This window comes from Hakea prostrata, chromosome 11, assembly GCF_041222555.1.
Source record: "Hakea prostrata isolate BN-2017 chromosome 11, UWA_Hpros_2, whole genome shotgun sequence".
In the NCBI taxonomy this organism is placed as follows: domain Eukaryota; kingdom Viridiplantae; phylum Streptophyta; class Magnoliopsida; order Proteales; family Proteaceae; genus Hakea; species Hakea prostrata.
In genome coordinates, this window is record NC_142610.1 from 17,515,280 (window position 1) to 17,539,908 (window position 24,629).

General features: G+C 37.6%; 1 protein-coding gene across 1 annotated transcript in view; it reads right to left on the reverse strand.

Annotated features, from left to right (window-relative positions):
* The window catches only part of LOC149000477 (B-block binding subunit of TFIIIC), a 75,831-nt gene that overhangs the window by 39,869 nt on the left and 11,333 nt on the right, over positions 1-24,629 (reverse strand). Inside the window, exons 8-12 of the mRNA XM_089139322.1 lie at positions 20,624-21,196; positions 19,740-20,495; positions 17,842-18,126; positions 14,253-14,408; positions 191-642 (exon numbers count right to left, since the gene is read on the reverse strand). Of these exons, the coding sequence (XP_088995448.1) occupies positions 191-642; positions 14,253-14,408; positions 17,842-18,126; positions 19,740-20,495; positions 20,624-21,196 (2,222 nt within the window). The remainder of the gene's footprint in view (positions 1-190; positions 643-14,252; positions 14,409-17,841; positions 18,127-19,739; positions 20,496-20,623; positions 21,197-24,629) is intronic.

Genomic DNA, 24,629 nt, shown 5'->3' on the forward strand with positions numbered 1-24,629 from the left:
TCTAAAATATAATAGGTGTACCAAAGAGACCTACATAGCCAAGGTCATTCAAGTATTCCTCTGGAAATCACTGAAAACCACCAATGGAAGAAGCTGATGGTGGATTCAAACAGTTAAATGTTTTTGTTTACAATGATATTAGCATCCAGTGTACTATGTTTGTCCTATTCATAAATTTCCAGTTATTTACCTATCCGCCATTGCCGTCCATGAAAACTTTCTTTGGCGTGCAGGTTTAAACCTTGAAAGGGCACAGTTTCTGATCAGATCATAATTATCCTTTTCTTCTTCCTCAATTTCAACCGTCTCCAACTCTTCATCAAATATGAAACTACCCAGTTCACCACATTCTTGCAAAAGACTGTCATCATCTCGTGAAGAAGTAATGACCTGATTTTCTTCTCCCACATATTGGCTGACAACATTATTTGATATTGGCGGCATCTCCTTTCCACCTTTGCCAGTCGATCCATCAATTTTCAGATGGGTTGAGGACCTTAATTTTGAAGATCTCTTTCTTTTCCGGGAACCTAATCCATGGTTATTAATTTTTTCTGGTTGAAAATCTTGGTCTTTCTGTTGCAAATGTTGCTGAAATCTATTCAGACGTTGTCGCTTCCTGTCAGAATAGACACGAAGTACCTGCATTTTTTTTTTTTTTGGGGGGGGGGGGAGCGGGCATTGAAAAGTACTCAGAAGACTTTAAACATGTAATATTAATAAATCAAACTCTAGACATGCTGAATCAGAAATGATGACAACAAACGGAATTTGAACAAAACAATTACAGAACAAAATAAGTAACTTGAGTAGACAAAAGCATAGAACTTTAACATAATAATTACTGGAGAAAATAAGCAGAGTAGGCAAAGGCTAACGGTAATGTCTCCATGTAGTAATAAACCTAGTTGTCAAGGCATCGCCTAAGCGTTGCCCAGGAGTCCTGGCCATTCTTCGGGTCAAGGCGTCCTGGAGTCAAATTGTCGCACAGGCGACGCATTGTTGCCTCGCTTGGTGTTGTCTTGGTTTTTATTGTCCTCTATCACCTCACCTCGCCTTGTCACCTTGAGAACTATGGTAATGAATGGATTTTTTTTAAGAAATAATTACCAAGAATCTCCGACTTCTACAAGAAGGAAATTCAAGAAACACTAACACGACATTTGTTGGCTGCATCTTTGGCTCATGGGCACTATCCCATACAAGGATTTATCTAATTAAAGCAAAACCAAAATAGGTACGCCTATTTCACCCAAGGTTCAAATTTTCATTTTTAGGAAGGTTTCACCAAAATCATGGTTGTCAAGGAGGACAGGCAGCAAGGCGACCAAAGCGGGTAGGGCTCCGCCTAGGCGATTAGGCGACAAAGCAGCCCCTAGGTAGCAATAAGGCAACCAAAGTGGTTGGGTCAAAATTTTTCAATAAAACTACTTTCTATAATAAACTAAGTAAACATTCAATAATCACATTCATCCAAAAAAAAAGCACTCAAGAAACTTTTTTTTTATCCAACACGATAAATCAATAGATCTCATTATCCCTATCTCCAAGTCATTGTCCATTTAATAATTCATTGATTCTCGATGTTTAGTATGGCTCATGCTTCACATTCTTTTGCCGACAAACATGGGGGTCCCACTTTGGGCCTCGGAGTTCCTTTGCAATTCGGACCTCAATTCCGAAATGACTAACCATCAAATTTATATACGGCTTCGTAGAATAAATTTTGATTTAAAAATAAAATTAAGAAAAAATATTATGTACAAAATGTCTAAAAAGCAGCTGCTTTCATGTCTAGGCAGCAATAAGAGCACAAGGTGACAAAGCAGTAGCGCCTAGGTCAAAAAGCGGTGAAAAAATCGCACGTCTATTAAGCGGTTCAAAATAAGGTGGTTGAAAATTTGTTTTGCCGCCTAGACAAACGCTTTGACAACCACGACCTAAATACTATGCAAAATGGTCAAATTAGGTGCCCTAACTTGTACAAAACCTTATTTAAGGCCCTACAAACATAGTGGGACGGCTACATTGTAAAACACGAACCAAAATGGTAGCTTGCCTTCAGATACTGGGCTGATAGTATAAGGCTATAAGCTATAAGTTGCTATATACTTTCTATATCAACTTATTCTACAAAAATGTAACACTAGAAGTCTAGAACACACGTAACTAAATTAAATTAACATACTCAATTTAAATCAGTAGAAACAAGAAGCCTTTTCCCAACTACATGGATCCTTCTCTTCCAATCAGCTCTATTTTCAGCTATACTAGATACAAGGCCTAAGTTATGCATATCCTTTCCCACCAAACATATTCATTTTAAATCGATAAACATTAGAAACAATATTAAAAAAAATTCTCAAATATTATACTCGCTTAATAACAAGGAATGGGAGTATGAGAATGACTATGCAAAAGATCACAAAAACTGAGTTTTCTAAAGAGTGACTTCTTTTGTAGTCAAAAATGTCAAATTCATGAAATGAACGGAATGCATTTTTTCACAAAAGATACAGAGACCTGAAAACATGTTTAAAATTACAAAATTTTGACCAAAACATGATAAGGCTCAGAGTCACACAGGGGGTTCTGTTTTAACCTTTGATGCAACCAAAAACTTTCATGAAGGTTTGGTCATTTCAACCAAAATTTTGATCATTGATTTCAAACTGATCTCTTTATCATGATTAATTCTGCCATTTGAACAAACATGCATAAAATTGTCAACTAAAACTAGAAGAGAGAATATCTAGTTTGTAACTTTAGTCATGATCGGGCAGATGATGAAGTGGTGATACTTGACGATAAAGAGATTCCTCAGAGTGATTGTTTTAGGTACCTAGGTTCAATCATAAGTAAAAGAGGTGATTTAGAAGATGAGGTTTCCCAAAGAATTAAAATAGGGTGGATGAAGTGGAGAGGTGCATCCGGGGTCTTATGTGATCGGCGTATTCCATTAAAGCTTAAAGGAAAATTTTATAGGACCGTTGTCCGACCAGCTATGATGTACGGTGCAGAGTGTTGGGCTATTAAAAAGAATCATATAGATAAACTCAGTGTAGCAGAAATGAGAATGCTAAGATGGATGAGTGGCAAAACTAGGATGGATAAGATAAGAAACGATCATATTAGAGTTGGTCTGGGAGTTGCTCCCATAAGTGATAAGCTTAGAGAAAGTCGTTTGAGGTGGCACGGCCACGTTCAACGGAGACCTATAAATGCTCCTGTTCGGAGAAGTGATATAATCCATATTGAAGGAACTAGAAGAGCTAGGGGTAGACCTAAGATAACCTTAGGAGAAGTGGTGAGAAAGGATATGTATAGCTTAGGCCTTGTATCTAGCATGGCCTTGAACATAACCGATTGGAGGGCAAAAATCCATGTAGCTGACCCCATTTAGTTGGGAAAAGGCTTATTGTTGTTGTTGTTGTTGTTGTTGTTGTAAAACTAGAAGAGAGACAGAGAGAGAGAGAAGAATGATAAAATAACAAATGTGAATAGTGAGTCAATAAGAGGAGCATCAAAAGATGATCACCGTGCATGGCTTTCAAAATAATTGTAACTGGTACATCTAAAATTCCATTGGCCAGTGTATCTCCTCATGGATATGGCAATCCAGACTTCCAAAATGATGAATAGTTGTTGAGAGGTCTAACTAGTGAATTGTACACAGAAAAGATGGTGAAGATGGACTAGAAATAGGAGACATCCAAGGGGGGGGAATTCCAGTTATACTTAATTTACCATACAGTAGTTCAAGTTCAAAACTTCTCTAAGATATCTCTAAGAATAATTCATCCAGCTCTCTTGGAGAAATTTATTGATGGTCTGAAATGGCATTACCTGAGCATGAGGTGCTAAACAAGGCATCAAATGGAGGCGTGATACAGGTTTAGAACCATGCATGAGTTCCCAAGCTTGCTGTCCAGCAGCAGTACAAGTAGAAGTAGCAGACCCCTCCCTACTTGGTTTCTTTTCAAGAACTCAATTTCCAGCATTTTGATGCAAATTGAACCAAAACTTGGTTCACTCCGGTTTTATTTTTAGGTTCAGATTTGCTCAATTCAAGTCATAAAGTAAACCAGACATGATGATTTAATCAAGCTCTTTCATCTGCATGCATGGGGAGAAAAGCTGCTGTTTTGTCCTTGATGAAGCCTAAGCCCCAAACGGTCTAGAGCATTAAATGCTCTCTCTCCCCCATCTTCATTATATAAATACACACACACACACACACGTGTGTGTGTGTGTGTGTGTGTGTATGTATGTATGTATGTATGTATGTATGTATGTATATATATATATAATATATCTATATCTACATATATATATAATACAATGCAACCACATGGAAGGATTACACGACGATACACTGCTTGTGCACACTTGTGTATGTGTTGTGTGCTCAAGGTGAGTGGTCCACCGGTTGGGTCCCGTTTCCTCTTACCATCATTCAATTTATTTCATTTGCTTGTCTATCATATATATACCCTTTGACTACATCAATTGGTATCAGAACAATGTTCAATTTGGAAGCATCATGCCGAGAAGGGCGAATGTTCGTATGTCAACAATACAAGAAATTGCATTACAAGATGAGATGAATCAATTGAAGGAAGCAAATCAAAACCTCCAACAAATGATGCAAGAGTTTTTGCGCCGACTTCCTACAATGGCTTCTAACGCTCACCAAACAACTTCTACAATAGATGTGGACCAAACTTTTCACATCTCGGAAGAACATCGAAGTGAGGATCGTGATGGCTCTTCAAGTTCTACATCCATTCAATCCCAACAAGCGCATAGACAAACACTTTCGGCAATTGAGTGGTTAGCACGAGCTTTGGAGCAATTCGATAAAGGCATAAGTAAACGTAAACGACTTTGACGGTAAACTCGATTTGGAGGATATGAAAGAAAGATTAGACGGAAAATTTCTCCCTCTTGATTTCTCTCAAACTTTATATAAAAACTTTCACCATCTTCAACAAGGAAATGATAAAAGTGCGAATGATTACCCCGAATAATTTTTTAAACATTTATTTCGTCTTTATTTACAAGAAAATGATGACCAATTGGTGGCTAGATATGTTAGTGGTCTAAAGCTTTCTATTCAAAATGAGATTACTTTATACCATTTGAACACCCTTGATAAAACTCACCAATTAGCCATCAAAGCTGACGAAAAATTGAAGAGAAATTTTTCTAGGCAGTTTGGGAGGACTTCCAATACTATTATGAGAGATAAATTATTGCAAAAGACTATTCAAGGCTTAGAAGTGACGAAAAACCAAAGCCCATAACCAAACTAAAATAAGGGTATGAAAAATTCTAATGTGTGTTATCTATGTGTGGATGTGGGCCATTTTTCATTTTCTTGTCCTACTAAAAAGAAAGGAAAAAAAAAAAAAACTGAATCAATTTGATTGAGAATGATGGTGATGAAATTACCTATGAAAATGACCAAAAAGATGTCATCCCTCAAGAGTATTGTGATCCCGATAGTGAGGTCGAAAGCCTTGTCATTAGGCGTGTTTTGACCGCATCTAAGTGTTTCGAAGATGACCAACGGCTAAGAAACAATTTTTTTCACACTTATTGCACCACTTATGGAAAGAAATTCTAATATTAATTGATTCGAAAGTTGTGAAAATATGGTTTCTAAAGAAATGGTTGAAAAATTAAATTTGTCTTGTGATAAACATCACAACCCTTATCGCATCTCTTGGCTTAAAAGGGGAGTTGAAGTCTCCATTAGAGAAAAGTGTTTAAACATCCCAACCATTATCGCATCTCTTGGTTTAATAAAATCCCCTATTGGCACTTACTTTGATAAAATTTGGTGTGATGTATTACCTATAGATACTTCTCATATTTTACTTGGTAAACCTTGGCAATTTAATAGGAAAGTTAATCATAATGGGGAAAAGAATACATATTCATCTGTCTTGAATAGTAAGAAATATTTGTTGACTCCATTGAAAAATGTTCCTCCTCGTGGTACCTCAAAAGATGAAAAACAAAATTTTTTATCTTTGAAACTCATTAAATAGGCTTCCAAAGAAAATAATTCTATGGCATATGTTCTTGTTGGACGACAAACATGAGAAATAGATAAGAAAATAGACATTCTAGACAAGTTGCCTCCAATGCGTAACATCCAACACCAAATTGATTTGGTGTGAGGTGCCACCTTACCAAATTTACCACATTATAGGATAAGTCCAACCGAGCATGCCGAGTTACAAAGGCAAGTTGAAGAGTTATTAAAAAAGGGATTTATTCAATAAAGTTTAAGCCCAAGTGCCGTTTCCGCTCTCCTTACTCCAAAAAAAGACGGATCTTAGAGGATGTGTGTTGATAGTAGAGCAATAAATAAAATTACGATTAAGTATAGATTTCTCATATCCCGCTTAGACAACATGCTTGATATGTTGCATGGTGCAAAAATATTTTCTAAATTAAAATCTTAAAAATGGTTATTACCAAATTCACATCCAACCGGGTGACAAATGAAAAACCGCTTTCAAGACACGGGAAGGACTTTATAAATGGCTTGTAATGCCATTGGGCTTATCCAATGCACCAAGTACCTTTATGAGATTGATGAATCAAGTGCTTAGACCTTTTATTGAAAAAAAATTGATTGTTTTTTTTAATGATATTCTCATATTTAGTTCTTCTTGGGATGAACATATTAGTCATGTGCGTTAAGTTTTTGAGGTTTTATGAAAAGAGAAATTATATTTAAACCTCAATATATGTTCTTTTGTAGACAAAAGTGTTTTTTTTAAAAGGTTTATAATCACCTCACAAGGGGTTAAAGCAGATGAAGCAAAGATCAAGGCAATTATAAATTCGCCAATTCCTCGATCCTTAACTGAAGTGAGGAGCTTCCATGTTTGGCTACATTTCTACCAACGGTTTGTGGAAAATTTTAGTACCATTATTGCTCTGGTAACTGATTGCCTCAAGTCTAAATCTTTTATGTGGACCCAAAGATGCAAATAAATGTTTTGAACTAATCAAGCAAACATTAACCGAGGCTTCAATTCTCGCTTCGCCTAACTCTGATGAAGTACTTGAAGTTGATATAGGCATTGGAGCCATCTTAAGCCAAAAGGGTCACCCCATAAGCTTATTTTAGTGGAAAACTTAATGACGCCAGAAGACACTACTCTACTTATGACCTTGAATTTTATATCATTGTGCAAGCTTTGCAATTTTGGCATCATTATTTGATTCACAAAAAGTTTGTCTTGTATACAGACCATGAGGCTCTAAAGTTCTTGAATTCTCAAAAGAAATTGAATTCACGGCAAGAAAAATGGGTCTCATACATTCAAAAATTTAATTTCATAATTCATCATAAATCTAGTATAAAGAATAAAGTTACTAATGCTCTTAATCATAAACATTGTCTTCTTAAGACATTGTTTTATGAAATAATTGGATTTGATATTTTACCAGAAAGTAATAAAAATTATCCCATATTTTGCAAAAATTTGGGAAGAATGTGAAAATAATAGAAATGATAATTTTAACATTCTTGAGGGTTCCTTGTTTAAGGGAAATCAACTTTGTCCATCGAATGGGTCTCTAAGAGTTTGATTTAGGAGGCCATTTTGGGAGAGATAAAACCTTAACATTGGTTAGAGACCATTAATTTTTACCAAATTAAAGTATGATGTGGAAAGATATGTTAAGCAATGTATGGTTTGCCAAATGGCCAAAGGAAAGGCTTAATATCATGGGCCCATTATCAACCATTACCTATACCGAAACACCCTTGGGAAGATTTGGGCATGGATTTTATTGTAGGACTCCCAAGAACTCAAAGAGGTTTTGATTCTATTTTCATGGTGGCAGACAGGTTTTCAAAAATGTCTCATTTCATTCCTTGCAACAATACCACTGATGCCTCAAATGTGGTGAGACTATTTTTCAAAGAAATAGTGAGGCTACATGGTATTCCTAGAACAATTACCTAGGATCGTGACACTCAGTAGCCACTTTTGGATTACCTTGTGGAAACTTATGGACACTAAACTACAATTTTCAAGTGTTTATCATCCACAAACCGAAGGTCAAACCGAGGTGGTGACTAGGCCACTTGGTGATTTGCTTTGTTGTCTTGTAGGTGACCATCCTCGTCAAGGAGACTTGATTCTACTGCAAGTGGAGTATGCCTACAATAGTTTGAAGTGTCGATCCACTCAAAAATGTCCCTTCGAGATAGTGTACGGAGAAGCCCGAGTCACATTGTAAATCGTGTTCCAATTCCGAATCCTAATAAGAGAAATTTAGAAGCGGAAGAGTTTGCAAATCATATTCATGAAATTCAAGAGCAAGTTCGAGGCTTCGAGCCCAACTCCAAAGAGCCAATGATTGATACAAAGAAGATGCCGATATTCATCAACGACATGTGGAATTTGAAGAGGATGACTTGGTGATGGTATATTTGCATAAAGAGAGATTTCCAAGTGGTACGTATAACAAACTCAAGCAAAAGAAGATTGGTCCTTGTCGCATCCTTAAGAAAATGGGACCTAATGCCTACCATATTGAGCTACCCAAAGGCATAAATATTAGTCCTATTTTTAACATCTCAGATATCTACCCGTACTATGGCAACTCAAACTCGAGGACGAGTTCTTCTCAAGCGGGGGAGGATGATGAAGCCTAAGCCCCAAATCGTCAAGAATGCTCTTGACCGTTCATCCCCCATCCCTCTTCTCGTCCCACTCTCTCTCTCCCCCCTTCTAATCTTCATTCTCTATATATATGTGTGTGTAATCCCATCATGGAGGAAGGTTATTACTTGGAAGATAACTTTTTCTTGTGCTCACTTGTGTTAAACAGTTGAGTGAATCCTCTAGGGTTGAGTGAGTCCCCACCTTGGGTTGAGAGAGTCCCCAAGTTTTACCAATTCCTTGTACCATCATTCAAGATTAATAGTGAAGATCATCGTTTGCATTGTCTTTCAATATTAGACCCTTTGGGTACATCAATCCTTTAGTAGGTGTTTCACTTGTGCCTAAAGATGTTGTTTTTGTCTTCTTCTGGGTTGTTATAATTCTAACCACTCCCGGTCTGTTAAGGTGTAGAATTCATATTTCATAGTTGGTTTCTAACATCTAGATTTGTTATGGCTTTAGGTACCTTTCCTAGTCAAATTAACCCGTAACCCTCTTGTTGAAGTATATGTAAATTTGGTAGTTTTACTGTTCACGTGAACAATATTATGCTATTGTTTTTATTATATTTTCTATTTTTAATGTGGGAGTCTTGCTACATAAGTTTTGGGAGTTTTTAGAAAGTATAGTTTCTATTTTGGTGGTAGTTTCTATTTTCAGAACTTTCTATTTTAGGAGTTAGGAAGTTACTAAAGTTGTAATATTTTGTTTCCTTTTTCTAGAGGACAATTACTTGTCTCTCAAGTTGTGTTAGATTCATTAGAAGCTATAAATAAAAGTGCTCTGTGATTCTAGACAATTAAGCAAGAATCACATGCCTCTTCTACTTGTTCTTCATCTCTCTTCTCTTCTTCTTCTTCTCTCTTTTCTTTGTTCTAGTTCAGCTGGTGTTTTGATTATTTAATGCTTGTTTTCTAACATGGTATCAAAGCAAGTTTAATCAACTTAGGGACTGTTTTCTCTCTCTTGGCTGCCCAAGTTTTTTTTTTCTTCTTTTTTTTCCTTTTTCTTATCTAGGGCAGCCCCAACCTTCGCTGCAGTAATTGTGCATGGCTGTCTTTCTTCTTTAACTTTTGAAGCACCAAGTATCTATGTATTAATACTACAAAAAGGCCCTAAGCTTTCTGGGGATATGTCTACCTATTTGATTCAATTGAGGCTACTACTACCCTTTTTTTGTGTGCAAATCTGAAGTTCAATCTGCACTATACTGATGTCTTGGGATTCCTCTTGATTCTTGCAAAGATATGCCCATAATTCGGATTGCAAGACCTAAGTATTGTCTTCCATTGTTTGTGCTATAAGTTTAGTTGCAAGTCGTATACTAGTACCTCTGTTTCATTGAATTTCTCTCTTCTGAAAAATTATGCTGCTACCTTCTTGCTTTACTACTTCTTCCGTTGTTTATTTCAGAATCAAGTTTAGCCTTCTTTTTATCTAATACTTCTACAAAGACCTAAAGAACTACTTTTCCTTCATATCAAGATCTGTTAGAATTTCACATCTAGCAGAAGTTTGTTGCTATGGTCCAAGATCTGATATTATCTGCTACTGCAACTACTGTTATTGCACTTCTTCTGAGTGGATTGTTGTAGCGACTACTGCAATTTTGAGATTCCAAGCTGGTTCAGTAATTTTCACCTGATCTAATTTGCTCCTGCCTAAAGGTTAGCGGTGGTCCAGAATTTTCTTTTCCCCTTGGTGCACAAGACTTTGTCCTGTGAGACAATTTTTTGCTGCTTGATCAGCTTTATTGGTGAATAATACACTGCTCTATGGCTGCTACTTTTCCTTTTTGGGGTTTCTTTTGTGCTCATACTTTAAGATGCTTGTCACTAGTCATTATTAATTGTCCACGTGTAATGCTACACGTGAGGGGGAGAATGGTACCTTATTCTATATCTACTCAAGATGTGCTGATGGATATTATTAGTGAAGATCTTTGCCCTCAACTTATGGCATTCTACAACAATATCATTACCTATCTTTACCTATATTGCCCTTTTACCTACCTACTTGATCTGTAATTACCCATACTACCTTACCTACTTGGTTCCCAGTAACCCAAATTGTCCTTTACCTTACCTACTTGGTCACAGTAACTCATATTGTCCTTTACCTACCTACTTGGTCCGTAGCATCCCATACTACGTTACCAACTTGGTCCATAGTAATCAATATTGCCTTTTACCTACCCATACTTTACATGTTATTTGCCTTCTTGTAAAGCATTTATATGGACATTGGAGTTGCAATCTTGAAGATTTAGCGTGGATATTTCTCCCAACTACCGGCATTACGTGGATAATGCCTTTTGCCTACCTACTACTTGCCTTCTTATGAAGCATTTATATGGACTTTGAAGTTACAATTTTGAAGATTTAGTGTGGAAATTGCTCCCTACTACCGGCATTATGTGGATAATGTCTTTGATCCTGCTATACTTGTGGACTTTGTTCGTCTTCAACATTGTCGATTGTTCTCAATATTGGATGGTTCTATTGCAATGAAGAATTAAAGTTTTTTTTAAGTCGGTGTTGATTATCTCCTGGGTGAAGTTTTCTCAGTGTTTATCGACATCTGCCATTGCTACACGATTCAAGATTGGTGCTACTTTTCAAATTTATTCTTATTGTGCAAGCTGAAGTTTTCTTTGTGTACACTCCAGCTTGAGGGGGAGTGTTGAAGTATATGTAAATTTGGTAGTTTTATTGTTCACGTTACTGTTCACGTGAACAGTGTGTTCACGTTACTATTCACGTTACTATTCACGTGAACAGTATTATGCTATTGTTTTTATTATATTTTCTATTTTTAATGTGGGAGTCTTGCTACATAAGTTTTGGGAGTTTTTAGAAAGTATAGTTTCTATTTTGATGGTAGTTTCTATCTTCAGAACTTTCTATTTTAGGAGTTAGGAAGTTACTAAAGTTGTAATATTTTGTTTCCTTTTTCTAGAGGACAATTACTTGTCTCTCAAGTTGTGTTAGATTCATTAGAAGCTATAAATAAAAGTGCTATGTGATTCTAGACAATTAAGCAAGAATCACATGCCTCTTCTACTTGTTCTTCATCTCTCTTCTCTTCTTCTTCTTCTCTCTTTTCTTTGTTCTAGTTCAGCTGGTGTTTTGATCATTTAATGCTTGTTTTCTAACACCTCTCATTATTTATACCACCACCGATGGGAGACTAAAGGCATTTTAGAATACTAGGCCTTTGTTGTTCCTCCTTTGGCTGCAAGGAATTGGAGCACATTTGAGTTTGTAAGTATTAAGTGACTTTTAAGTTTTCATTTTGAAAGAATGACTTGGGATTCTCTTCAATTACTCATGAATTCAGATTCACACCAAGACGATGAACAGACTGGAACATGAGCGGTTGCATGATCTAGTTTTTGTTCAATACAATCACTACCTTCAAGAAAGGTTTAATGAAAGGTGAGCACAGAATAGAAATTATGATTCCCTACTACTTTGTTTTTTGGATGAATAAATAAATATATTAAAACTGGAAAAGGAGAATAAGGTCTCTAATTAGGAGACCGAAAAGAAGAACTAAAGCCTCAGGAGACAACAATAAGCATGTTCCTTGGGGTATCATCAATAGGGGGTGGGGCAAAGCTAACAACCTAGAAGATACATCAAACTAGAGATGGCATTCCAAATCCTGTCTATAGAGCGGGACTTGGAGGTCCATCTCCGAAGATTGTGCTCCTATCAAAGGTGATGGATCAAGGCACAGAACACTAGTTTACCAGTCCAATCGCAAATGGAAGAGCCTGAAAAGTTTCTCAAAATCCAAGACCAATCTCGGAAGAATCCATAGGATCACCCCGAACAGGGCCAAATGGAGGCTGACTAGAGCAGTAAGTGGATGGTTAGTCAGCCTAATAATGAGGCCTCCACATGATTTGAGGACCACAGAAAAGACCAAGGAGAGGTCAACCATCTTCCTCTGGAGTTAATTTATGCTACAACCATTGCAAAGGCAAGGATACCCAAATTGAGAAACATGACTTAAGAGTCTGATGGAGACACGAAAGAAGAGCAACAAGTGAATGATGATGAGAATGTTCTAGATGATTATAGTCAAAGGCCTAGGACAAGTAGTTCTTTGGAGCAACAACAACTATGAAAACAACTCCCACTTGCCATTGATTTATTTGATGATGATTATAGTTAGATGATTTCTACTTTTGTATTTGGATATGGATATTTTGTTATAGAAGATTTGGACTTTAGACTTTGGATATATGTGAGGTTGTTTGCTTATATTTAGAAATTAAAACTTTATATTTGGATATTTGGCTACATATTTTGTTTCATTTTCTTCTTCTACTTCTTTTATTTTCATGATACTTGTTAATTGTTTCATTGGTGCATTGAATATAATGGTTTCTAATTCAATTTATAGGTTGCTTCCTAGGTCCTAGTTTTTTATTTCCTATTTCCTAATACTAGACAATGGCAGATATGGATATTGCTTGGCAACACAGAGTCCCTAAGAAGAAAAAGGACAATGTGTAACTACTGCAATAGAGTCATCCAAGGAGGTAAAATAAGGTTCAAGCAACACTTGGTTGGAGTATATGCAGATATACGTAACTGCCACCAAGTCACTCTTGAGGTGCAGGAAGCTATTGCTGAGAACTTGTATCAAATGGAGTTGGCTAGAGCTCAACGTCGTAGAGGAGCTGCAGGACCTGGTGAAGCTGGTGAAGAGGTGGAGCTGCAGGTGTTGGTGCTGGGGGAGGAGGTGGAACTGCAGGTGGTGTGGATGTTAGTGACATCTAATGAAGGTATGTTATTTTGCTTATGCATCTATGTCTTTAGTCTCATTTTAATAATATCTTGATTCTTGAATTCAATAGTTAACGTTAGTATGATACTTGTAATGTATTTAGGGGCTAGTTAATTATTGTGTGGTTTGTGGCACGTTGCATTATTTATGGTAGCCTAATGTTCGTTCTTTTATTATATAAGATATGATATATAAATGCACACTAAAAATTTCATTCAAAACGCCTTGACTGAGGCGAAGCAAACTGGCCTAGACCGTCTCACATAGCCTCGTCACCGTGACAATTTTGGAGACACTATGGCAAACCTGTCAAGGCATCACCCAAGCTTTCAAACACATCACTAGCACTTTGTTTTTTGGTGCTAGCTCAGTGGGCTAGGCAATGCCTTATTGCTAATTGGTGTTGCTTTAATTGATCACACCTCAAAACTCCTTGATTTTGCCCAGGCGCCATGACAATTATGGGCGACAGCTGGAAGTAAACACCCCAACTGTTCTTGTAATGAGTAATGGAGGCCATAATAAAGGAGAAGAAAAAACCCACACTAAACCACTTGCCGGAAGAAGAAGAACCAACACTGGACTGGAACCCGCCCCCAGCTGGAAGAACTACACCAACTTAGTTCAAGAGAGCACCTGCAGGTAGAACTCCTAAGCACAGGTAATACCGTGATGCATTAAAAAACCGTATTTTATTGCTACAGTGCTCATTATATATACATACTCATGAAGCAGACTAAACAGAATACTAACCTGTTCAAAGGTGAGATTAAGATCCTTAGCAATTTTTTCACATTCGTTGAATGAAAGCTTTTTGTTAGGATCATCATCTACTATACACTTGAGCAGCTGAGCACGCTGGTCAGCAGACATAACCCGGGCTGAAGCCCATGAGCGGAGAAGGAAAACCTGTGAAAAAACAAATTTCAAAAACTCTGACAACAACCACAAGGGAAGGGTGGGGGAGAGATTGAAGTAAAATGCAACTAAAAGTAACAAAAAGGAGAAGAAAAAAAAGGAGTCAGGAAATTTCTGCAATTAGACAACAGGAAGGGTTTCTAAATTAAAGTACTGCACGGGTACATAAATGGGTTAGAGGACATCACCACCACAATGAATAGTTTCCATTTGAGTTACTGGAAGTCCTTAGGTTAATGGCAGGATAAATAGTATGGTAATCAACATGCATAACATTTCACCAACTAAGCTAAGAGGACACGAGGCATCAAGCTATCTCAATCTCAACACCCTGGATCAAGAGATTTACATACCACTCACTAAACGTGCTCAAATTGATACTTTATCAAGGAGGAGCTGCAGGAAAGTCTTATTTGAACTCCTTTTGTTTAGTCTAGTGAGCAATTAGCAGATATCCTCACAAAAGCACTTGGTAGCAAGATGTTTCATCCTATTTGTAGAAAGTTGGGTGTATGTGCTATCTGTTCCCCTACTTGAGGGTGAAATATAGGGTATCAGACTGTAGGGGTAGTAGGTTGGTTAGTATGGTCAATACATTCTAACCCTACTTTCTCTTCATTCTATTATAAATGATAAAAAGGTTAGACAAGTCACAGTGTCTCAACTCCTATGCTAAAACTACACAAAATCACATCTCTCCTTAGCTAGAAAATAATGGTGATCTTTTACTTCAAAGAACTTCTTTTCTTATAGCCTTCTACTTATCATTGTGACATTGAAGGAGGCCAAGGTTCTGTCATTACAGTTAAGACCATGACCTCAGTTATATATATTTAAAAAAAGAAAATGAAAAAGGTTGTATCCAGTGCACAAGGAGTTTAGCAATGTCTTGGGAGGGTCAGATATACAGTGTTACCCGTTTCCAGGACTTGAACCCATAACCAAGCATTCAGCACGTGAGCCCTCGACCAATAGGAAGTCATTAGCTTTCAGAGTGCGACACTCACATGCTACAACATTTATTTGTTCATATTCAAACCAAAGAGGCGAAGATTAGGTTTATGCAAAGAAAAGAAGAATGTAATCATTGAGGAGAAAAACCAAGAGAAACAAAATTCACATGGCATGTACTTTCAGAAAAACACAGAAGAAAAGGTAGGGCCTGATAGACCTATCCCCTGGATAACTGACCATCAGTCTTCTACAATTTGTGACCTTCTGTAAATGCTTGGAATTCCTTAAGTCACTTTAAAACAATTAATTATAGAGAGAAAATCAGTCTCCAGCCATGGAGAACCTTTGAACTGAAAAAACATGAGCAGATTATTTCCTTCCCCCTATATAACCCATGAAACTACATATGGAAACAAATCCCCGGGGACAGCCAACTGATTGGAACCCCCTTCTTCCTCACGACTGTCTTGTAAGGTCTGGCAAAATATTCTTTTAAAAATAAAAACTTCCTGGTTTGTTTCAGATCGTCTTCTTCATTTTCTCCCTGTTTTTTGGATTATCATATATCTTCAAAACATTGCATCCCCCCCCCCCCCCCCAATTTCACACTACATTTCAGTCCCAGTTTTGAAATTTATTACTGTGGCATCATTAGTGTGGATGGTATCTTCTCTGCATCAATTGACTTCTTATGCCAATGATATAAGCCCAATTTTAGGGCTAGGATTCTAGGAACAATTCCCTAAAATTAAGGGTTTTCCCAGGATGATCTTCTTTTGAACCAGCAAATAATTGTAAAATCTAGGCGGGAAGGATAATATTGTTGAGTAAGGATGGATCCCAAATGTGGAGGTTACAGGTATGGGTTACCAAAATTATATGGGATGGGCTAATTTGGAAAAGGAAAACATTAGGGATCAAACCCAAGATGGGATCCTTTACTTGGTAGCAGGATATCCAACATAATACTAGGGAAGAGGGGAAGGGTAAATGAAACCTGCGGTTGGGGTTTGGAGGGGTTTAGGAATGACTCTTCATAGGACTATGGTTTGAATCTTGAATGGTCTTGAGCAATCTTGAACTCTCTTCCTTGCTCTTTCCTTTTCTTTCTTTCTTTCTTTCTCTTCTCTTCTTCTTCTTCTTCTTTTTTTTTTTTTTTTTCCTGATCTGCCGCAAGCCAAAACATGGGGGTGGGAGGGGAGGATTGACAAGGAAGAATCGCAGGGGGCTGGGGTAGGGGATTCGGGACTGGGAGGGCTTCTGCCAGGCATGCGGCAGCAAGGGAGGGGTGGGTTTTTAGGGTTGCGCAGGCAGGGGAGGGGCTGGGGAAGGGGTACAATGGGGTTGGGAGGTGGCTGCAAGGGGAAGGGCTGCTGTACTTGTTTGAGGTTGCTGTGGAGGACGATGGCTGGTGGAAATTGGAAGAAGATGCTGGAATTACTGTTAGAGATGCTGATGCTTGAACAAAACTCTTAATTACTCAACAAGGCCACAATCATTAACTCAATTTTATTCAATAATCAGACTTCAGGAATACAAAAGAAAGAATAGGTTATTTATAGCATACTAAAAAACCTTAACTCTAAGTGGGGATCCTTCATAGATTAGGATCTCACCACATTAATTACAACCATTGAAATAAATAATAGAAGACCTAATGGGTTCTCCTTGCAAAGAGATTCCCCCGAAGACTTGAACACTAAGGAACTCTCCTTGTAAATAAAGACTCTTGGGAATCCTATCCAAACTCTTACTTAACTTGCACTGGACTTCCTTGACTGACTGAAACTCTTTAACAAATTAAAAATAAAATTCTAAAAATAAATCAGCAACTAAATTAGGGCTAAAGGGACCAAAATCCCCCTCTTACAGGGTTTGGCCAGCCCTAGGTGCACCCTTGGGAGTGGCCATAGGACCCACTCTAGGTTTTCAGCCAAGGAGAGAATTTTGGTTCACATCAGCCAGGCATAAAAATTTTCATTCAATTCCCCCTTAGCAGTATGTGTCTCTCTCCATTTTCCGAGTAATACAATAGCTAGAAAAAAAAATCAAGATAAATTTTTGTTCTTGCTTGACTTTTCTTTCTAGAGAACAGATTGGTAGCAGAGACACCGAGGTGTTCTATAAGTTGACCAAGGATATTGTAAACTTTTTCTTTCCATAGATTAGTTCCCTGCTGCTGGTACATAAGTCAAGATGCAAGGCAGGCACATCGATCCTTCCACAGCATAAGCATGCTAGGCTCGCTCTTGCTTAATTGATTAACAGTAAAGGAGGATTCAAAAAGTTCCAAAACCAAGATAAAGTTTAAATCAGGCAAAAAATCTAAATGAGAACCACAAGTTGGATTCACGGTAAGGAATCCCTATACCCTAATTTATCATATGGTAACTTTATCTTCTCCACCAAAGCATTTTCATAGCAATTGTAAATCTAAAACTACCTCACAATGAAAGCAGAACATGCATACCTCCTGAACAGCAGATCCAGGAAACGCATGCAACGCAGCAGGCAGATAAGCGGCAGCATAACTATATTCCAATGTTTTCCAATATTCATCAACAGCTTCCCTGTTTGATAAGATAAAGTCATGTCTAACTCTGGGACGGAGATCAACAGAACTAAAAGCGGAACTTGCATGAGGCATTGATATTGGTTCCTCAATGTAAGGTCGAAGCTCCATTGCATGTGACAGCGTAGCATGTGGAATTCTTTCTGCTTCTACAGCATGCCCATCAGTCACCAGACGAATCAGCTACAAGCATCAAAATCAGTTTTAGGAATGAGCAAGTGTGAGCAGGAGTTTCAGTATAAAACTCATAGTAAGCACACTTTTCTGTTTCCCAATCTTCTTTCCAGGGAAAAAGAAATATGATAACAATACATATTAGGGAAAAAGAGTTGTTGCCACTTGTTTAGGGATACCTATGATGTTATTCTGATAAAAGGAAATCTCCTGAGCACAGAGTACTGCAACTGAAGGTTGGGCTTGGTGCATGATCAAACTCACTTGTGACTAATTGGTCACAGGTTCAAGTCCAAGAAACAGCCTCTCTAGAAACAGAGGCAAGGCTGCGTACACTTTACCCTCCCTAGACCCTGCTAAACGTGGGAGCCCTGTGCACCGGGTATGGCCTTTTATGGGATTAATCACTATGTAAGGTACTTGATACATGGTTATTAAAGCGGCAAAGCGACCAAAGCGTTTGAGGCTCCATCTTGGTGATTAGGCGACTAAGCAGCGCTTAGGCGGCAATAAAGCAACCAAAGTGGTTTAGTCAATATTTTTAATATAACTAATTTTTAATACAAATATTTTTTATAATAAACTAAAGTACTAAACAAACATTCAACAATCACATTCATAAAAATAAAAATAAAAAAATTCAAAAATCACAATTATGAAAATTATCTAAAAAAAGAATAAAAACATAACTTCGTCCCATCAAGCATCATAAGATTCATAACAATAATTATGTAGTATGTACTACATCAGTAATCATTGAATATGGCTCATGCTTCACATTCTATTGCCGACAAGCACTTTGGGCCTCGGAGTTCATTTGCAAATTGGGCCTCGATTCCGAAATGGCTCACATATTTAAATTTATATACGGCATTGTAGAATAAATTATGATTAAAAAATAATATGCACAAATTACAAAATGTAAAAAAAAAAAAACGGTTGTTTTAGCATCTAGGCAGCAATACGGCGCAAAAGGCGGCAAAGCGATAGTGCCTAAGCAAAAAAGCGGCAAGAAATCAGCCCGCTAGTTAAGCGGTCACAATTTAAGCGGTTCAAAAACTGCTTTGCCGCCTAGGCGGACGCTTTGATAACCATGACTTGATATACAAATTTAGAATCAGATTGCTAGCCTTTCTCCTCGGGATTCTTACCACTGAAACTTGCTACAGTCCGACTATTACCAGTAATAAATTAAAATCATCCAACATTATTAAAATCTTCCAACATTCAATTTTGATTCCAAAAGATTGGGGCAGAAAGGCCTCTCAAGCCCAATAAATATTGTGAATGAGGCATGACAGCAGGGACTTCTACCTAAAGTTCAGTCTAGAAGGACCAGAGTCTGTGCATCTCTAACTGTATCCTTGGGTACACATGAAACTGCTTTGGAGGTCGTTATATATGTAATTATGTACTTTCCCAATGTTTTTTGCACTGCCTGCCTAATTTGTCTGGCCAACTCCTTGAGATAATGCTGAGTTGACAGTATGGCCCTGGCCTTACCTGACCCATTATTTATTAACCGAGAGTATAGCAATTACAGTAAATAGGGCAGGATCAATCACGTTTCCTTGCACCAGGGTACCCACTGAAACTAAAAAAAGATAATCAGGTTACCGTACCTTTAATCTACGCAAGATATCAACGAGCCATGAGAGTCGCCCAGTTGCCTGAGTATCCATTAGGCACTTGTATGTGTCCAATGGAAGTTCAGAGAGACACAATCCACGCTTACAATTCTCAACCAGATTCTCAAACTTATACGTGGACCCAACCACTTGTAAAAACAGCTCCAGTGGCATTGCCTTTATAGCTTCTTGTAGTGCAAAAGGTTTGCAAGTGCTGTGAGGATTCTTCAGATCATACCCATGTTTCCCAGAAGATAAAGCATTTTCCAAATCAGATGAGCCATTCAGGTAGCCCCAGAGGAAGTTATGCAGCAGCTTTGAACGAACCATTTTTGCCAAGACAAAACCGTTTGTGCGCATGGCTTCTGATCTAGCAGCTTGGTCATCTATAGGTACACGGCTCATTCTCCTTTGAACCCCAGTAAGTACAGGAAATGATTTATCATTCTTCAGTCGAGCCATGCCTCGACCACGGCTTTGCATGTCAAAAGCTCTCACTCTTTCATGAATTTGACCCAAGACTTCAGGAGATAGAGTGTGAATAGACGGGTGCAAAACCACCTCTACTTTACGGCTACGGCCACAGTTAGTGACAACGGGGACAGCAACTTGTATACATTTGCAGTGCCCATCATGCTGAAGCTTGTTCAGAGTCCGAGTTAAAGTCTTCCTGGCCATCAATGTGGGCTTGTCCTTCTCAAAACTATCAAGCCACTTATGAAGTTCAACTGTCAGAATGAAACGCTCTTCCTGCACAGAAATTTAAAAAAAAAATAAAAAAATTTAAAAAAAAAGAACAAGTTTAAATAATGTATTGTGCAACAGAGAAGAAATATTGGTAATGGTTAAATTTGGAGTATAATTGATAATTACAATACCTGTAACCGTTCAAGTATTTTTTGTTCCCTTTGGGCACTAAAAGTAGTCAAAAGACATGGGTACCTCTGACCAGATCGCTGCTTTAATGGATTTAGAGATGTGGAACGTGAAGCCTCTAATGGAACAACATCTGATTCAGTTACCATACCACCTGAACCAACTTCTGGAGCAACAGTCTTGTCTCCAATGTCACAAACTAAACTTTGCACACTGCTTCCACAAGCCAACATCTGCCCACTCTCACCATCGCAAGGAACATGACAAAGTTGCTTTTCCATATCCCTACCTTTCATTTTCCCAAGAGTATCCACTTCATCTTTTGAAGTAGAAGAATCAAACTGTAGACTCCCTGGAACCGATTTCTCATGAACTAGATGCTTTATTTTTGGTGTAGAAGGTTCACCATTCATAGAGGGGAATGCAGTAGACTGACTGTTCTTCCCAGATATCCATCGATATATGATGGTCCTGTTATGGCAGTATGGCTTCGTGCGGATTCCGAACCTTGGTGACATTTCAGTAAGTTGAGAATAACAGTTCTTCCTATTGTTAATTCCTAGCCGCTCGCATATCTGGCCATGGCAGTGATCAAACAAAAGAATATTGGCACAATGATATCTCAAATAGATCCATACCAAAAACAATCTCATACATACACCTAAACCAGCGGTACACCCTAAGGAGAATCCAGTAATGATTAAAACTTTAAGCAAATGGTAATTTCTGATGTACTATTGTTTGTCCTTACACTTGCTGACCATACAGCCTCAGCAGCATCAGTGGTCCATGTAGTCATAAGGAATTTTAGGATAACTTCTTTTTTAACAGCGCATAATGTCCAAACCAAGAGAGTTTACAAAATACATAATGAGGACATCGGTAAGCATTTCCGAGTTTACCGGCGATGCCGACGTAGAAATCATCCCACGACAGCATCTATGTGGATGGATGACGAGCTTGGAGGTTATCAGATTGCTAGGATCCTGTGGTTCGATGAGAAACACTGCTCATAGGCAGTTTGTCATGTTATTTTCCTTAGTCTTAGTGGGTTGGGTAGTAGTTTACTATTGAAATATTTTAATTTCATGTTTAAGTCTTTATGGGCTGGGCCTAGAATCTATTTAGGCCCAATTTTGAATTATTTTGGGTTTGGGTTATATTTAGAACTTAAGTTGGGGTTATTTTGGCAATTAAACATGTAGGGTTTTGATGGATCAATTTTTTATTTAAACCTTGTATGGAATTCGTTTTTGAAAATCAATGAATGAAAGAATTTGAAAAAAAGAGCTCACGTTGCTTTTTTTTTCTCTCTCTCTCTGGCGGAACCAGCACTTCCCCCTCTCTCCAGGTAATCTCTCTCTCCTCCTTTCACCCTTGTTTCCCACTAGAAAAATTCCCCTTGCTCTCCTCTGCAAAGATCTACTCTTTTTTTCCTCAAAAAAGACTTAGTTTCTTTCCCTGGAAATCTTCTTCTTCTTCCCCAAACCCCACGGTTCTGTTTTTTTTTTTTTTTGCATTCTTTTTTTTTCTTCCCTCTTTCCCTTATACGGCAGTCTAGTTATCTTCTGTTAATCTCGCTTCCCTTCTCTTTGTTTCTTTTCTTTCTCTCCCTCTCTCTTATCACCTACTCTCCTTCCTAGGATACGCCTTTACTTCAAAATATTTTTTCTCCTTTCCTAGGATTCACCACTACTTCAAAATATTTTTTCTTTCTCTTATTTCTATTCCTAGATGCTTTCTAACCCATGTTTTGCAGCCAGGATCAGCAGGTAACATTATCTCTCCCAAAATATTTCTCATTTATTATTTGGCAATAATTTTGTTTAAAACAAAAACTTCCCAAGACTCCCTCTACATTGTTAATTGTTGAATTCCTTGTTAGAAATCTGATATTGATTAGGACAGCTCTATTTTTCTTTAAGTTTCTTAATTCCCTTGCATTCAATTTAGTGTTATGGTGCCAAGATCCCCATCCCCTTGTTTCCCTATTGATTCTTATTTAGTTGTGCTTACCAGTAAGACTTCTTGTGTTTATTTCTCTACTTTAGCTGTCTTACATGCATGATTAATCAGATTTCAAGTGCTGCAAATTCCTTTCTTTACTATCTATCAAGAATAGGTGTTTAATTCTAAGAGTCTAGTGGCCCACTTTGTAGGTCTCCTAGTTTCTAGGGTTTCTCCTACATCAATACACCAATTAAATCTAGTAGTTTTATGATAAAAGTTCAAGTGTCAACATAATGAACCTGAAATAACTATGCAACCAACCTTTCCCTAAGACATGGCTAAAATGAGACTTTCACTATTACTAAAACATAGCTTCAACCTGACTAAGTGATAAAAGTTACAGATTATATTGCTTGCTACCATATTCTATACATATCAGAAAAACCACCTATCAAAATGAGATGAAGAACATAATAGTAAAAAAACAACAGCATAACAGAGATGCATGAGGCTGGACAAACAGAAAAAAGAAAACAGTGTACTACAAGTTTTAAAATATTTGAACAAAGCCCATTGGTTTCAACTCCAAAAACTGTTTTTTCTATATTTTGGTCATTTCACTGGCAAATATTAGTGGAATATATTGGAAGCTTCTTACACATAATCTTCAGCGGATATTTGCTGGATTTGACAGAGATTTCTTGAAGAATCACAGTTGGAGGAATATCTTTTTCCCTTAATGTAAGTTTATAGGGAAGTATGATAAATATGCAGTGGTTAGGCTTCATTCTTTGCATGTTAACCACTGGGGCTGATCTATGACTTTACAGTGTTGGATTTTAATTAGAGTTGTAAATTCCTCAGGAGAGAAAGCAGAAGCTATGAGGCCTCGCTCTCAACTGTGAGGATCTCCATGCAAAGCAATATTATTTATAGAGTGCCTACAAGAGCAAAAGACCCACAAGGAAAATATCCAATGGAATGAAGTCAAAAGGGGGCTCTGGAAAGCCCCCAACCAGTTCCGGATTTAGTGGCAGTGGTAATCCCAAGACTTGGTCTCTCTTCTCTTTATGTCCACTGCTCTGCTATCTAACAGTAACCTATCTGTTTCCATTTCTTTTTCTTTCTTTTTTGTCTCTTGTATTCAGCTTCTATTAATATATAGACTGGCTTGAGGTTTTCTTTCATTCAACATGAAGGTTTTCTTTCATTCAACATTAAGAAATCCTTGGTGACTTCTTCTTCCTCCATCCTTCTCTGGTTTTCTGCTTTTCTTTATTTCCAATAATAAACAACCTTGAAGTCAATTTGACTCAGAGTATAACTATGATGTTAATATTCTGAAACATTCTGAGCAAATAATATTAAATGAATTTGCTCCATCTGAGAACTACAAATTGCATTGTTACTTGCTTTCATTCACTTCTTATGTTATAATATTAAAACATGGATACGGTATGAAGTACCCTATCATCATACGGTGTTAGAACAAACACCATGAAATAGCGAATCGAAAAAGAAACAAAAACAAAAACACACAAAGATTTAACGTGGTTCACACACCGATGTGGTATGCTACATCCACGGGCGAAGAAAAAAAGGTTTTCCACTATATAGAAGAATAGAAGGAGATCTCACAACCAATTGCCAAGAACAGCGTTACAAAAACTCTCACCCAAAACCCTAATCGAAAATCCCAAATTTCTCAATAATGTGGTAAGCGAACATAAGATATAGAAATATATAGACTCCAGTCGGGTAAACAGGCCCAAGCCCTCCACTTCCACCACAAATCTTCGCAAACAGGTCATTCAGGTCAACCACCGAAATATGTCAGTGCGGGTTCATCTTCTAAATCGGGTACAAGAATTCGGGTCAAAACATAACATATAGTATGAAACTAAAGTAACATTTCGAGTGCAGTTTTTCACAATCTAAAGATTCCATAAAGTTAAGAGTTGCTTAATTAGGTCTATTTGAAGTTCCTGCCCCAAGTATGGTTGTTGGATCATTTCATGTCACCATAGGCACCAAACAAGACTAACACAGTTTGGATGT